Source organism: Vipera berus, assembly GCF_964194415.1.
Source record: "Vipera berus genome assembly, chromosome: 6".
In the NCBI taxonomy this organism is placed as follows: domain Eukaryota; kingdom Metazoa; phylum Chordata; class Lepidosauria; order Squamata; family Viperidae; genus Vipera; species Vipera berus.
The window spans coordinates 65,681,046-65,696,553 of record NC_138208.1 but is presented as its reverse complement, the minus strand read 5'-3'; the positions used below and the strand labels follow the sequence as shown (position 1 = coordinate 65,696,553).

General features: G+C 36.4%; 1 protein-coding gene across 4 annotated transcripts in view; it reads right to left on the bottom strand.

Moving 5' to 3' along the window:
- RBFOX2 (RNA binding fox-1 homolog 2) overlaps nucleotides 1-15,508 on the bottom strand; it is a 188,971-nt gene that overhangs the window by 137,287 nt on the left and 36,176 nt on the right. For all 4 annotated transcript variants that reach the window (XM_081330747.1, XM_081330746.1, XM_081330749.1 and 1 more), the window contains exon 2: nucleotides 8,057-8,107. In XM_081330747.1, the coding sequence (XP_081186873.1) occupies nucleotides 8,057-8,107 (51 nt within the window). The remainder of the gene's footprint in view (nucleotides 1-8,056; nucleotides 8,108-15,508) is intronic.

Sequence of the window (15,508 nt, the reverse complement as noted above, 5' to 3'; positions counted from 1 at the left end):
CCACTGGTCTACCCACCCCCGCTAATCGTATTGCTTCTGGTTGTCTCGCATCGGCTGCATATTCGTGAGTTCAGGGATCCTCGCCTCTCCTGTCTATGCAGCCATCACTTTAGCAGGACCGCCTCCACAATGATCCCCGAAATTAGGGATCCCATCAGCGTGCCTTTCACCTGCTCATAGATGGTGCCCTGGAACATGAAATATGTTCTGAGGCATAGGCTCATGAGCTGGATGTTGTCATCAGCGTGGAGGGATTAGCGGGGTGGGTAGAGCGGTGGTGCGCTCCATGAGCAAAGCGCAAAAGCAGTTGGTCTTATAGGCAGGCTTTTGAACCTCCGGCATTCCACTCTGATGATGTCGGCAGTTAGCCGATGAAAGCTAAGTTTATTAAACAGTTGTTGTTTTTATATTATCCTGGTGTTCTACTATCCCTCCCTCCCTCCCTCCCTCCCTCTCTCTCTCTCTCTCTCTCTCTCTGTGTGTGTGTGTGTGTGTGTGCATTTCCTGAATAAGATCAAATATTGAAGATGCAACCATCTTATTTAAATAATGTTTCACAGTTTGAGATTTCAGAAATTCAATTCTATTCATTCTATTTTTATAAAAAGCCTGTTCAATATTTGAGAAAATGGAAGATTATATTAAGGTGGTGTGAAGATAACCATTATATAAAAAATTAGCTTCTTTTTTCTTACAAAACTTTGCAATTACTTGACCTTCTAGTACAGAAAATTAAACATCTAAGTAACATATTGTTTTATTATGACAGGCAAGACAGAATTTAATTATCTAGCACTGAGAATTTTCAATGCATTGAATTTTCTCCTAAATGGTCTACCACAAAGCTGCACCTGGGTGGCACCTAAAATTTGAATTACTCTCTTGATGACAATGTACTTATGCTAACTTTTAGGTTTACAGTTTTGTTCTTCCTGTTCATCTTAATTAATTCTTTTACATTTATGCTGTTGACTACATGAAGACAAACTTCCTGGTTCAAATGTGTCTCAAAGATACTTATAGAGAAAAAATTTTTACAAGCCTTATATATACTGCTCAAAAAAATAAAGGGAACACTTAAACAACACAATGTACTGTATTTAATAGTAGGATGTCTTATTTTCTGTTCCCTTTATTATTTTGAGCAGTATACAATGTTTTCTCCTCCGTCTAATACAAACTGGAAAGGTTTTACTACTATAAGTTTCTATCATCACTGCTTTAAGAGTGTACTGCCAAAGTTTTCAACAATATTTAAAATACATTGTCCTGGTCAGTAGCTGTTGGAAGAAGAAATTAACTATGGCGACACTATTTGTTTCTTTTTTTACTACTTCAAGTGTCAAGGGATAAGGTTACACCGATGACATATATTTATTCTACTCACAAAGTTGTTGCTGGAAGCGTTTTGATTTTTCTCAGATAGTGGTTAATAAAGAAATCTGATTAGAGACCAATGAAATTGGGAATGGGTTGGTAAACAGCCATTTACAGATATACTAGTTACCATCGAGTTATTGATTACATGTAGGCTTTTTTTCCATTTTCTCTGACAATTAACTAAATCACAATCTTCCTTCCCCTCAGTTTTTCCACATCCTTCTGGAAAGTCACAAAAGCAATCCCCTAACTTTATTAGAATGTTCAAGGCTTCCTGGAAACAGCTAGAAAATAAGCTTTCAAAATAGCTTCTGCAAGAAAAATCTACTAGTACTGTAGCATGAGTCTTGGGTTGGTTGGTTTTCTTTCACATTAGTCAATATAGACAACTATTTAGTTTAATTTCTTCTCAATAATACTCAGTAGTTCCTAGGTAATGAGTGCCCTCTTATGGCAAAGAGCAACCAAATCCACTAGAATTGTTCCCCAAAGGTGCCACTTTGAAACTTATTCTCTATAAAAATATAGTCGCTCTTTTTTCTTTTTTTTTGGTTTGCAAGCCACAGTCAACTTTCTCATAGCCACTTCTTTTCTCCCAGCATGTACCATTTGTAGCAGTTTTGAGGCTTTATGATTAAAGAACTGTCAATCAGTTAAACATTTTATCCAAAAGCTGGTTCTTGTTATTTTATATTCCATGTATTTTTATATATTTACTCAATGTACACCAAATGTTTTATTTTTCCCTGAAAACAAGTATTTCTATACAAAACAGTCAATACACGTATAAGACATACATATACATATACATACATACATACATATATACATATATATATATATATTTATATATATATATATACTGTGTGTATATATATATATATATATATATATATATATATATATATATATATATATATACTGTATATATATATATATATATATATATATATATATATATATATATTGTGTATATATATATATATTGTGTATATATATATATATATATATATATATATATATATATATATATATATATATATTAGCAATTGCATTTACTAGCAATTTACACACTGACAGAACAGACTATGGACCTGCAACTGGCAATCTATAGGATCTTGGCATGTGTTCTTGTCTAATTAAGGCCTAAATTAAATTACAGTGCAAATGAATAAATACTAATCTGCAATTGGCTACTTTTTTTTCTTAACAAGACACTTGAGGGGGGAAAAATGGGCCAAGGAAGGGATAAACTATATAAGGGGTTCAATTCTTTCTTTTCACGTTCTCCTTCCAACTTATCCATAGCAGATTTCTTCATGTAACTTATTTCCTCCACAAAGCTTCAAAATTATATATATATTGAAAACTGAGACCTATAATTAAAATATTTTTAGTTTAGGATTTCATTATAATAACATAAAATTGTAGTTTTGATAATAAACTGTGAAATATTTATTTTGCTCTGTACTAAGTAATGTTTAGGTAGGAAACTTACCACAGCAAACTAAATATTCCTCTGATTTCTGTTAGATCCCAAGCAGACTATATTATACATCAATGTGTGTCAAGTTTGTAATATGAAACACTAAATAAATGTTTTATATGTAGAAAAACTGAATTGATATTGTGCAGATTTATTAGGACAAAGTTCTGAGGACCAAATAGGAGAAATGCTACAAATTTTCATTTATAAAGTTTCTGTGAAAAATTATATTTGTGAAAAGTATATAAAGTATACATTATAACCACAAATATTGACAAAAACTGAGGACATTTTAATAATGGTTACCTCTCTTTCTGCCCTATAGAAGAGCTATCATTAAAAAAAATGCAGGTAGTTCTGTATAATTTTTCACAATAGTTCATTTAGTGACTTTTCAAAGTTACAAGAGCACTGAAAAAAGGGACTTATGACTGTTTTTCACACTTACAACCATTGCAGCATCCGCATGGCCATGTGATAAAAATTCAGACACTTGGCAACTGACTTGATATTTATGACTGCTGCAGTGTCCCAGGGCCATGTGATCACCTTTTATAATTTTCTGACAAGCAAAGTCAATGGGAAAGCCAGATTCATTTAACAACCGTGTTACCAACTTAACAACTGAGGAGTCCTTGGTGCTTTCTGAGTTTGCTTGTTTTCTTGCAGATCTTTCATTACCCAAACTACGTAACATCATCAGTGCACCAAGCTCAGAGAGCACCAAGGACCCCTCATGTCAACCCTGAGCTACCAATATTCTCCTTATTGCAATGTTTTCCTGAAAATAGGACCCGGTCTTATAATTTTTTTGCCTCCAAAAGAAGCATTAGGTCTTATTTTCAGGGGATGTCTTATTTTTTCCATGTACAGGAGATCCACTTCTTCTGCTTGCTTGCAGCTGCTCGTGGCAAGAGGGTATGTGGCATGTTGAGCCAGTGCTGCAGTAGGGGTGGGGTAGGGAGTGGAGCTGCCCCACGCGCTCCACACCAGCTTACCTCAGGGCCCCTGCAGTCAGGCCTCCCATGCCCCGACACCTGCCTTGCCTCATGGCAGCAGCACCAAAAGCCCTGTCTAGCAGGAGCCCACGTGGCTGGAAGCAAGCAGAAGAAGTGGGCCAGCTGCCATGCGGGTTGTTGGTGCTTGTGCCTCAAGGCGAGGCAAGTACTGGGGCGTGGAAGGCCTGGCTGAGGGGGCCCTGGGGTAAGCTGATGCGAGGCGTTTGGGGCAGTTCCATCCCTTCCACCTGCCTCACCTCGTGGCAATGGCACTGCAAACAATCGGATGGAATGAGCAGTTGGCTGGCTGCGCAGGCTCTTAACTAGGACTTATTTTGGGGGTAAAGCTTATACTAGGCGCAGACGTAAAAATCAAGCTAGAGCTTATTTTCGAGATAGGTCTTATTTTCAGGAAAACACGATAGTAACTTAACAATTGCAGTGATTCACTTTGCAATTGTGGCAAGAATGGTCGTAAAATGGGACAAAACTCAGTCTCAGGAAAAGAAATTTTGGATTCAATTGTGGTAGTAAGTCATGGACTACCTATATATAAGCAGAAAGAGGGGAAAAATGTTTACTTTGTAATAGAAACATGACGTTTCTCCACTAGAGGGTGCTTAGTTAACAAAAGTTTAAGCAATGTCACCCAGAAGAGCTTACATGGGAAGGAGCAGCACATATAAATAAACAACAATCATAAAGTGCTTCAGGAAAAGGGCCAAGGGCCATGTCTCTGTTCCATTTGCCATGTATTCAAGGACAGACCTAAAACACCTTTTCTTTTAAGATGCAGTCCAGCGGGCAGGCAGCCTGGCAGGAAGAGCAGAAACTTCTTGTTTCTAATTTAGAAATCTGAAGACGGCCTTCTCTAACCTAATGTTAGAAGCTGTAGACTAGAATGTTGAGACGGCCATGATAGCTGGGAATTCTGAGGACTTTAAGACCTTATTAGATTTCTTAAGTTAATTACATCATTGATTATAATCAGGGATAACACTGTTTTATTGACTTTAGGCATAATGTGCATTCACTTACAAAAATGTCTTTAACACCAATTTCTATCATAAATATATCATAAGCAATTACTTAATTCATATAAATCAAGGACAACTAGTTGAAACTTGAACTGTTATTTCACATGTTATAATACTTTTTCAAAAATACCCATTGCAAATTAATTTTTATAGTGCTGCATCTTTTTGTGTAAAATTATAGAGAAAAGAATGTTCTTCAGATCATACATATATGACCAGAATTTTATTGCAATTCTTTAATAGTAGTAAATTTAAGGAAAGTAGAGAGGAGTATGATGATAATCTAAGGAAGGAAGGAAGGAAGGAAGGAAGGAAGGAAGGAAGGAAGGAAGGAAGGAAGGAAGGAAGGAATATACCAATTGTATTGTATCTGGTAAATGAGAAGGCATCAGAAAGTAAATCAAAGTAACTCTTCCTTGATTCTGTTTGGTTTGAGAGAGAGCAGAGGGATATTTTGGAAAGCTTTCTAAATTCTGTAACTATATTCTATAACACAAATTCCTGATATCTTTGCTGTTTCCTGATCTTGCCTACCTCAACGCATTTTTTATGAGAGTACAGTAAAATTGATTGAAGTAGGCTAAGTCATACCAGGTTGCATTTTAAATAATGTGAAAATATCAGCTTTCTCAATGGTATGGATTGAAAAGGATTAAAAAACTAGGCTGAAGGAAGCATAATGCTGGGATATGGCAGGCTGACAAATTAAATCTGGAAAAGTCAAATTCTGTATAACATTTGATACACTTAATTACTACAGATTGGGAATACACTATTAATTACTCATAGCCATTTATAGAAGCAGAAACCCATATAAACTATTTAAATATTAATTAAATGGCCTTGCAAATACTGATTAATATTACCTATAAAGAGTTCAAATGAGCTTTCACTAGATCAGATAAGGCTACATAAGATTTGAAATTGTTATTTGTTTAAAAAGACACGGGAAAATCTTGATGATAGATCTAATTATTGTTAAAATATCTATGGTTCGTCTGCAACAGAAAAGACTGGGTGTTTTCAAAAGTATAATTTGCTTGACTCAATTATGTGTAGCAACAGAACACTCCATCCAGATATAGAGTTGCTCATGTCCCATCGATCTCAGTTATGGTTACAGAGAAGTTAGTCATATTAGGAGTTCCCAATGAAATTAGTTAAAAGCTTTGAAATCTTATTAATGAAAGTAAAAAAAAATCAGATTAAGAGAAAGCATAGCAACTATTTCTGTATCAAACATATCAACCTGGTAATTGGAATGTAAAGGCTACTACTGAGAATCCATATTTTTTGAATAATGCAATCCCTAAAATCTTGTTATGATTAAATTTCTTTATAGACCCTAGCCATGTAGGTTATTTTCCTTTTTTTTAATCAATCTGGAACAGATTCAGAATGCCCATCCTGTCAACAAATATGAGCCTTGTTACTTAAACAGAAAGCTGCTTATATTATACAATAATTCAAAACTTGGGACTTGTTTCAGTAATTTGCAATACATATGATTATTAGATTTTTTTAACACATCTACAGATAGTTCTTGCTTAATAAACCTAACTGGAATCAGCAAGTCTGTTTCTAAGCAAAGAGGTCACTAAGTTGGAAATCACAGCTGGAAAGAGACAAGACCACCCAATTTCACAAGTTCAGCTTTAGTTTGCCTCCTAACCACTTTCTCACCCCTTAGAATGCTCAAGTGCTTGCTAACTATTTTTTGTACATCAAAAGCAATGCAATTATGATGCAGCCAGGGGATGGGAATCGTGGGTGTGCTTGGCAAACAACTTACTCTCTTCCTTTGCAATTGTGAATGGTCAAGCAAAGGAGAGATTGCCTACAAATATTGCTTACTAAAAAGATTTCAAGAGAGTATTGTAAATGCACCCATGGTTCACCAGTCCTGGGCTATGTATTAAAGCAGTGCAGTGTGAATGCACTGCTTTTGAGGCATAGAAGAGCAAACAGCTTACTTTCTTGCAATCCCTTTCCCTTCAATCTCTGAACAGGGCATCACTAGAGAAGATAGTGTACTAAGCTTACTGCTGTCATCCCGACCCAGCTTTTCTGCTAATGGTTATTGTTTAATAACCAGCTCATTGGATTATATGGGTAAATCAAGGTCAACAGGCCCGTACAATGTGAATCAAAAGCTTTTTCACACTAGAGTTCATTTCTGAGCTATAGCTAAGTTTTCTCTTAATAAACATAAATTATCTCATGATTACTTATTTTTGATAAGTTCAACTGAAAAGTATACATTATATTGACAAAATGTTTTGCAATTATTTGGCCTATCAAAACTGTTACTAACTTGCTTCCTATATTATTCTTGTAAGAAAAACCCACTGCAAATGATTTTATTCAATTAGTATTATACTTTATGTTACAAATTTATACTTTACATTGAACATCTCTTTCATCATTAGATTTCATTTCCTCCATTTCCTTCTTTCTATATAGGTTTTACAATTAAAATGTAAGCATTTGGGAAACATAAACATAAGTTTGGTAACAGGAGCTATGTTTTCAATATTGTGCACAACACCCAAAATTAGGTCTATCTCCCTTGGAATTTTTGTCACTATGAAACAGTGTACATAGTCAGCTTCTTCCTCCACCCAATAACTGTTGTTCATCCAGTCTTTGGCCAAAAAAGTAACAGAACTCATTCTTCTCTCTCAGAAATGCTTGCTGGCCACCTGCCTACTATATTCTTTAGAGGTTTTTTGTGCTTCTTGATTTATTTTACCTTTTTGCAAAATAGGCTGTAAAGTGGAACAGATGACATCCTCTTTGCTATAGCAACAGAGTAATTACTCATTTCCTCATTCATGCCTTGGGTTTTCTAAGTCTCTGTCACTGTGATCACCACAATCATGTTGGCATGTGACTTCCTCTTTTGCCCTCACTCAAAGAAAGCTCTGCAGAGACACTGTCTGCCATGGTCTACTTCCAACAGCTCTTCCAGTTATAGTAATTCAAAAACCCACCAAAAGGAAGATGGACGGCTGTTCTCTTTTTCCACAATATGGGAGACAGTTGTTCTAAAACTCATATAGTAGGATAATTACAAATGCCAATAAAACATTATTACAACAGCCATCACATAATAATGATATTAATAATAACCCACATTATAAAATATTTTTTACCTGACTGTCTCTTCCTGGGTATCCATGATAACTGGAAGTCAGAGGCTCATTCTGAAATAAAGCAAAGATTATACTTTGTGAAAAAAATAAAAGGATATCTATCCAGAATAGCTGACAATATTCTAATATGAAATGAAAAGAGATAACTAAAATTCCAACATCTTTTCTTAGGAACAAATGATTATATAGTTGATTTATAGGACACCTGATTTAGTTATAAAGGTTCTAGATAATATGTTTTCCACATTCATATCTGTGACTCAATATTCTGCAAGAATGGTTATTGCCTACCTGGATTCTTGCACAGTTGGAGAGAATAAATTCAAATAATAAGACATTGTGCCAAGGTAAAGCATCAAGAAATAATTATAAAATGTAAGTAGGAAATTATCAGGAATAATACATTACCCTACTTAATTCAAGAATTTCATAATTTGTTCCACTGCCTAAAACATTATTTTACAAAAATTACCATGTCACGTGAAGGTTTAAATATTTAATCTGAGCTAGAGGATTTTGTAAGCATGCTGCATTCTTGTCAGCTCTCTCAAGTAACATTTCACGTATAAAGTCATACACAGAAAGCGGAGGGCGGGGTCGTGGGAGGTTATATTGTACTTTTCTAATCTCTTCTTTAAAAATGAAAGGTTTTTATTTTGGCAACTTGTGCTGTCTAATTATTTCAGGAAGTGAACAGTGATAAGCGCACATATTGCTAAATATAGAATCGGACGTCAGATAGATTTTTTACATAAAGGTTTATTTCTTCTTCTTTTGTAATGTAACAATTTTATCACAGTAGCTCCATTAATAGCAAAACAAGAAAGAAAACTACACTGCTCTGCATCTGCTAGGAGAAATAGCAGTATATAAACACAAATAAGTATAATTATAAATTACTCAGTATTATAGAAGTTGTCTCCATTAATCTTTCAAATACCCATATTTATCTCTAAATCACTTCTTAGCACAAAATAATAATAACAAAAATAGCAAGAGAGGCACCACTTATTTTAAGACTAGTTGTGCATACAAAGGAAATTTCTATGATCAAGTACGTTCCCATTTGGTAAACCACAATGTGATGATCAGTGACATCTACATTGAGTTTACTGACAATATCAAGCAATCACTGGATATTAAAGCAGCAAAGTAAATATGATCCATTTTAGACAGCTCAAACATTTGCTTGACGAGGAAATGACTAAAAGCAAGACAAAACATAGAGCATGTTTATGTGAAGAATTAAAAGCAGAAAGAAGGTATCAGTATATTTTTTTAAAAAAACTTGTTTTTTGTAAACGGATGTCTTTCTCATAAAGTTTCCAATCTTTGTACCATAACAATAATTAAATATCACTTTCTATGTAGAGGAGGGAACTTGCTGGCAGCCCTGGCATTTCCCCAGGAGGTAACTGGTGCTACTAATTTTACAGGTCAGCAACTTGCTGGTGTCTCTCATTGAATAATTATTCTCTGCAAAGGTTGCTATTGTGGAAAACTCAAGGACACAAGCTGAAATACTACTGTTACTAAGAGTTAGGACAACTGGCCTAATATCTTTTAAACAAAAGGCCTAATACCTTTTAAACAAACAAAATAGCAATAGCAATAACACTTAGACTTACCGTATTTTTCCATGTGTAAGACGCACCCTTGTATAAGATGCTCTGACATGCGAGTTCCAAGCTTACAGCAAACAAAGTCAGCGCTGGGAGCAACCACCTCCCAGCGCTCTAAATAGACGCCTCCCGGCCAGCCCCAGCCCCCACTCACCTAACCAGCATCCGGTACGATGAACATGCATAGTCAGTTCACAGCAGCAGCCTTTCCACCCTGGTAAACAAACTGGCATGAGCATCGGCATGACAGCAAGGCAAGGGAAGCGAAGGCAGGTTTTAAACTCCCCGCCGTTTCCCTGCTGTTTCTCCACACCATCAGCTGTTTGGCGGAGCACCGAACAGCTGAGCTGGCAAATCTGGAAGTTCAGCTGACCACTATTATCGAGCAGGATGGCCTCGCAGCTACATTCCACAGAGTCCCTGGCCAGCATACAGGTACGAGGGAGGGAAAGGGCTGTCACTGCCATCAATGCTGCTGGTTCCATCTGCTGCCTCCGGACACCGCCATCCAACGATTTTGCCCCTTCCCCTCTCCTGTTAGTGGCAAGCCCACAGGGGCTTGAAACCTGCACCAGGTGGCATGGCAGTGGCATATAAAGAACCCACACAGGCATTCCTTGGGCTGCAGAGGTTTTTTGTGTATAAGGCACTGCACTTGTATAAGACGCACCTGATTTTTGAACAGGGTGTTTGCAGGAAAAATAGCCCCTTATACATGGAAAAATATGGTACATACCACTCCATAGGGCTTTACAGCCCTCTCTAAGCGGTTTACAGAGTCAGCATATTGCCCCAACAATCTGGCTCCTCATTTTACCAACCTCGGAAGGATGGAAGGCTGAGTCAACCCTGAGCTGCTCAGAATCAAACTCCTGGAGTGAGCAGTGAGTTAGCCTACAGTACTGCATTGTAATCACTGCGCCACCATGGCTCACAGAGACAACTGTAGTTAGGAAGCAAGAATCCAAAGAAAAAGCAGAAGAATTTAAACAGGACATAATTATGTACTGCATCTATAGTACATAAAAAGTAACATTCACTTGTCTTTGCTTCTTCCAAGAACAGATGAATCTCCAACCTTAACTTCTCACATTTCTGACAACACTACACCTAATTCCAATATTCCTTTGTCTCATTACAGTCAATGTCTCATTATTAAAAGCATACAAATAGCCATATACATATCAATTAACTCAAAATGTAACAAAAACAGATTTTCTTGGATATTTCATTGTAAATTTACTATTAAACACTATCCCTGTATATTGAATATCTATGAATATATGTTGTCCCCCTGTACATACACACACACACACACACACATATAGAATATATGAATCACCCTGTACATTAAGGAAAAAAGAGGATTTTCAATTTGCTATGTACACGTAATTTTATATTGTATATAAAATCAGTCACACAAAAGCTTTCGTATGAGATTTATACACCATATAGTACTTACAAAGTACATATTCACACACTTTTCAGTTAGCCAGAAGTGTATTTCCTATGCAGAAATGATGTTTTTTAAGAAAATATCTGGAGGATTTCTCTAGAATCATAATCCAAATCTGCATGTGGGTATGGATGCAATCTTTCTGCCATACACTATTTTCAATAGAATGTATATATGAATGCATTTTTCAATTCGGATGGACTAGCTGTGAAAAAAAACATTTCCTGAAAACAAAATAGGGACAATAAACTGTATTCAACATATCCCACAGATAAGAAGCTACACATCTTATTTGCTATGCAATTATTCCTGATTTTAATGCACAGCATGCCGGCACATATAAAGAAACAATAAATAGAAAAACTAGTGAATTAGTTTTCAAACTTCATTTTCAGTTCTTTGAAAATCTGCAGTCAGGCACAGATGTTCCTCAGACAGTTTGTCTAGCTTTACTGACTTCTCCTTAAATACATAAGGACTAGGAACAACACCAAGGAATCAATTTAATTGGTTCCTAGGTCATGTTAAGGAACACCAAGGAGATAGCATGTATAAAAACTGTTATTGCACAGAGGTATTCCTAGAACAGGGATGCGGTGGCTCAGTGGGTTAGGACGCTGAGCTTGTTGATCAGAAGGTCGGCAGTTTGGTTGGTTGAATCCCGAGTGCCGCGTAACAGAGTGAGCGCCTGTTACTCGTCCCAGCTTCTGCCAACCTAGCAGTTCGAAAGCACGTAAAAATGCTAGTAGAAAAATAGGGACCACTACGGTGGGAAAGTAACAGCATTCCGTGCGCCTTTGGCGTCTAGTCATGCCGGCCACATGACCACGAAGACGTCCTCAGACAAACGCTGGCTCTTCGGCTTTGAAACGGAGATGAGCACCGGCCCTTAGAGTTGGAAACAACTAGCACGCATGTGCGGGGGAACATTTACCATTTATATTCCTAGAACATGCCTCAGAAACCTTAATAATGCACAGGAGTTTGTCGGCAGCCATTCCAAACATTCAAATCCAATACTCTTTAACTATCCCTGTGAAACGCACGTAAGTAAAGCCATGTATTCTATTTAAGAATTGTTAAACATATTTAATCATATATATTTTGATTCACAATGTATCTCTCTCAGCTAATGTTCCAGCTGCAAATTTATTACAGTATAACATCAGAAAATGTAACTGGTTGATGAAAATTGGTCAACTATCCATATTCAAACTAGATTTTAACACCAGGAGATAAAGCTTCTTATGATGATGCTTTAGGATCTATTTCAGAAGTTGGGAAACTACTAGTGAAATTAAGTTCTGAAAAGTGTGTAGATCTGTATGATGCAATACTTAAATTCCAAGGATAAGCCTCCAGAAGAAGAGAGAAAAAAACCAAAATATTCATATAGTATTGTTCTGATATACCAATAACAACACCATAACCCTTTTTCAGAAATGTTTGCAATTTCCTCTATGATTATATGAATTAGCTCTACTGTTGATTAATGCCCCAGTACTATAGAGGGAACTAGTGACTTCACTCACTCTTCCTTCCTGCTATTCTAATCTACATTGTCTCCCTTAAGGCACACAACTCTAATCTCTATGGCAACCTGAGCTCCTCCTTTTGTGGGGGGGGGCAGGAAATAAGAGCTGGAAGTTATTCTAGCAGTAACAAGAACTAAATTTAGTGTTTCAAATATGGAATAGTTTGACAAGTGTATATTTAACTGTTTTCCTCAGAATGAAAAAAAAAATCCAATACCTCTGTGCCATCCTTTTCTGAGTAATCCAGAATTGAATACAATCACAGTGATCTTCTCTCACATACATACCATTGCTTTAGAAACTTCTACTTAACTTTTTTCCAACAATCAGCATCCGACTACAGATGCTTTTAGAAATGCATAGTTGCAAGGGGGGAAAAATAGCCATAGCAATAGCACCTAGACTTATATACTGCTTCACAGTGCTTTACAACCCTCTCTAAGCAGTATACAGAGTCAGCATATTGCCAACAATCTGGGTCCTCATTTTACCAACCTTGGAAGGATGGACGGCTGAGTCAACCTTGAGCTGGTCAGGATCGATAGCATGAATGTGAAGAAGTTTATTTATTATATGTTTGTTGATTTACTAAGAGTGCATTATAATGTTAATGGACTCAGATATGGAATGGTCTGCACAAGAATGAAGTTGGAGGTTGGTTACTGAATGCTGTAATAACAGTTTTATGATGGAAGTAAAATACATGGCAGAATAAATGTAGTGCTTAGCAAATGGTTCAACAATGAGCGGGGAGTAAGACAGGTACAATATGTCGAATCCCTTCAGCTGTTTAATGAATTTTTTCTATGAATAAATGTGTAGAGAATGCTTATATGACATCACAGATGCATTGATGTGGGGATATGAATGTGCTTGAAATTTTGTACATAGACAATCCTATAATGTTGACTGAGAATGTGAATAATTTGCAACAGATGTTAAATCTTCAAAGTATATTTTCTGCTATTGTACATCACCAGCCCAGAAACACGCAGCTATACCAACATATTGCAGACTGATGCTATATGTACTGTATGTGCTCATAGGTTCCCCAGATCATATTTTGCTTTTTGAGCCTATACAAAGCACTCGTATGTATGTTTGTACTTTAGATTTTTTTTAAAAAAAGTGGAGAAAATATTTAATCAAGTATACATGAACATCTCATATCCTACACTTTCTTAAATTTAAAAAGAAAATGGGAAGCTAATTTCCCCAAACCAATTACTAACTGTAACTTTCCTGAGCATAACCCTGAAGTCATCTTGGGCATCCCCACCAATTCAACTTATTTGCAAGAATACGGCACTTTCTTGTCCAATTAAGTAAAGAGAGGTTTGACACATTATTAATACTAAAAAGCAAGCTATTCCTTTTTGCCAGAATGGAATACAAAGAGAAATCTTTTCCTAGAAAAAGTGGGGATCCATCCAACCCTTTCAAAAGGTTCATGTGGCTTGGGGGTCTTTGATTGTGGGTGGCCTTTAAGAACTAGGTATCGATCTTTGGAACTCAGTCTATTGTGACTGGAGAATACTACAAGCTGAAATTCACATAACTAGAAGTTAACTGTGGGGTGAAAGATGGTGTAAGATAAAAAAAGTTAGGAAATGAGGCAAATAAACAAACATAGTTTGGGGACTTAGTTTAATATTATTACAGTGCAATTCTATATTTGCAAGATAACTTTCATGAAAGCATGGGAGTCAAACTGTTGTATTATCAAAGTTTTGTCTGGTCCTCATTATGTTCACAATCCATTAGGAATATTTTCCACTTATCAATTAACAGACTTTCTGACTGGGGTTAACTTAAAAGATTAATTTAGAATTTTTTTCAATCTTCTAGGATCCACTTTTCCTTCACCAGCTACCTTATATTACAAAATGCTTACCTAAACAAATCACACAGAAATGCCCAAGTCACATGCTGCTTTTGCAAGAAATGTCTCCGTCAAGGTACAGTGCAAATTTCATGAGAAAAGATCCATATGATTGGTTGCCTGGTCTGCTTATACGTACGACTTTCATTTTAAAATCCTCTAATCTGTATGTATGGCAGCTGGTCACAGATAAGCAGCTTCTATACAGGATTTTAGATTTATTTTAATGACTCATCTCACTGACCAAACAGCTTACGTGCATTCAACTTTACTTCATATATACTAGTCCTTCTAAAGTAAACATTTTAAATAAATGGCTTTTATATTTTAAGAAAAATGCACACACACACACGCACACAAACACGCACGCACACACGAAAAGGGTGAAAAGCTAAAAACACTGTAGAGAAATTAGTATTATATTCCTCCAAATGGGAAGAAGGAAAAGCTCCATGAGAGCTGCAGCAGCAACGGCTGACTTTGATTAAATGTCTCTGATTGTGGGCTGCACAGGAAACACTCCAGAGGCCCACTCAGTCAGCACCACCCAACACACACTGGCAATCTTTGTGTTCCAGCAAAAACATCTGGAATCAGTTAAAAACCAAACAGCTTTTTGGTCTCTTCCTCCAAACCACTAATTCTTTTAAGAGAACAGTGTCTGACCCTTTCCATCCCTCTTGGAAAGCGGCTTTCCTTGCAGCCCAAACAAAGAGTTTTATAAGAGAACCACACCCTGCCCTGCTTTTGAGTACTTCAATGGTCTTCAGCTCCCAAGAACTGTCATGAGAGCTTTCCTTTCCTCACAAAAACAGTCAGCAGAATAGGTAAAACTATATCATCTGATTTGCATTTTCTTTTTTCTTACTTTCTACAAAAATAGCGAGGCACTACTAAATATGTATTTATAGTGCAGGGTATAGCGCAAGCTCAAAATAACATATGTTACTATGGAAT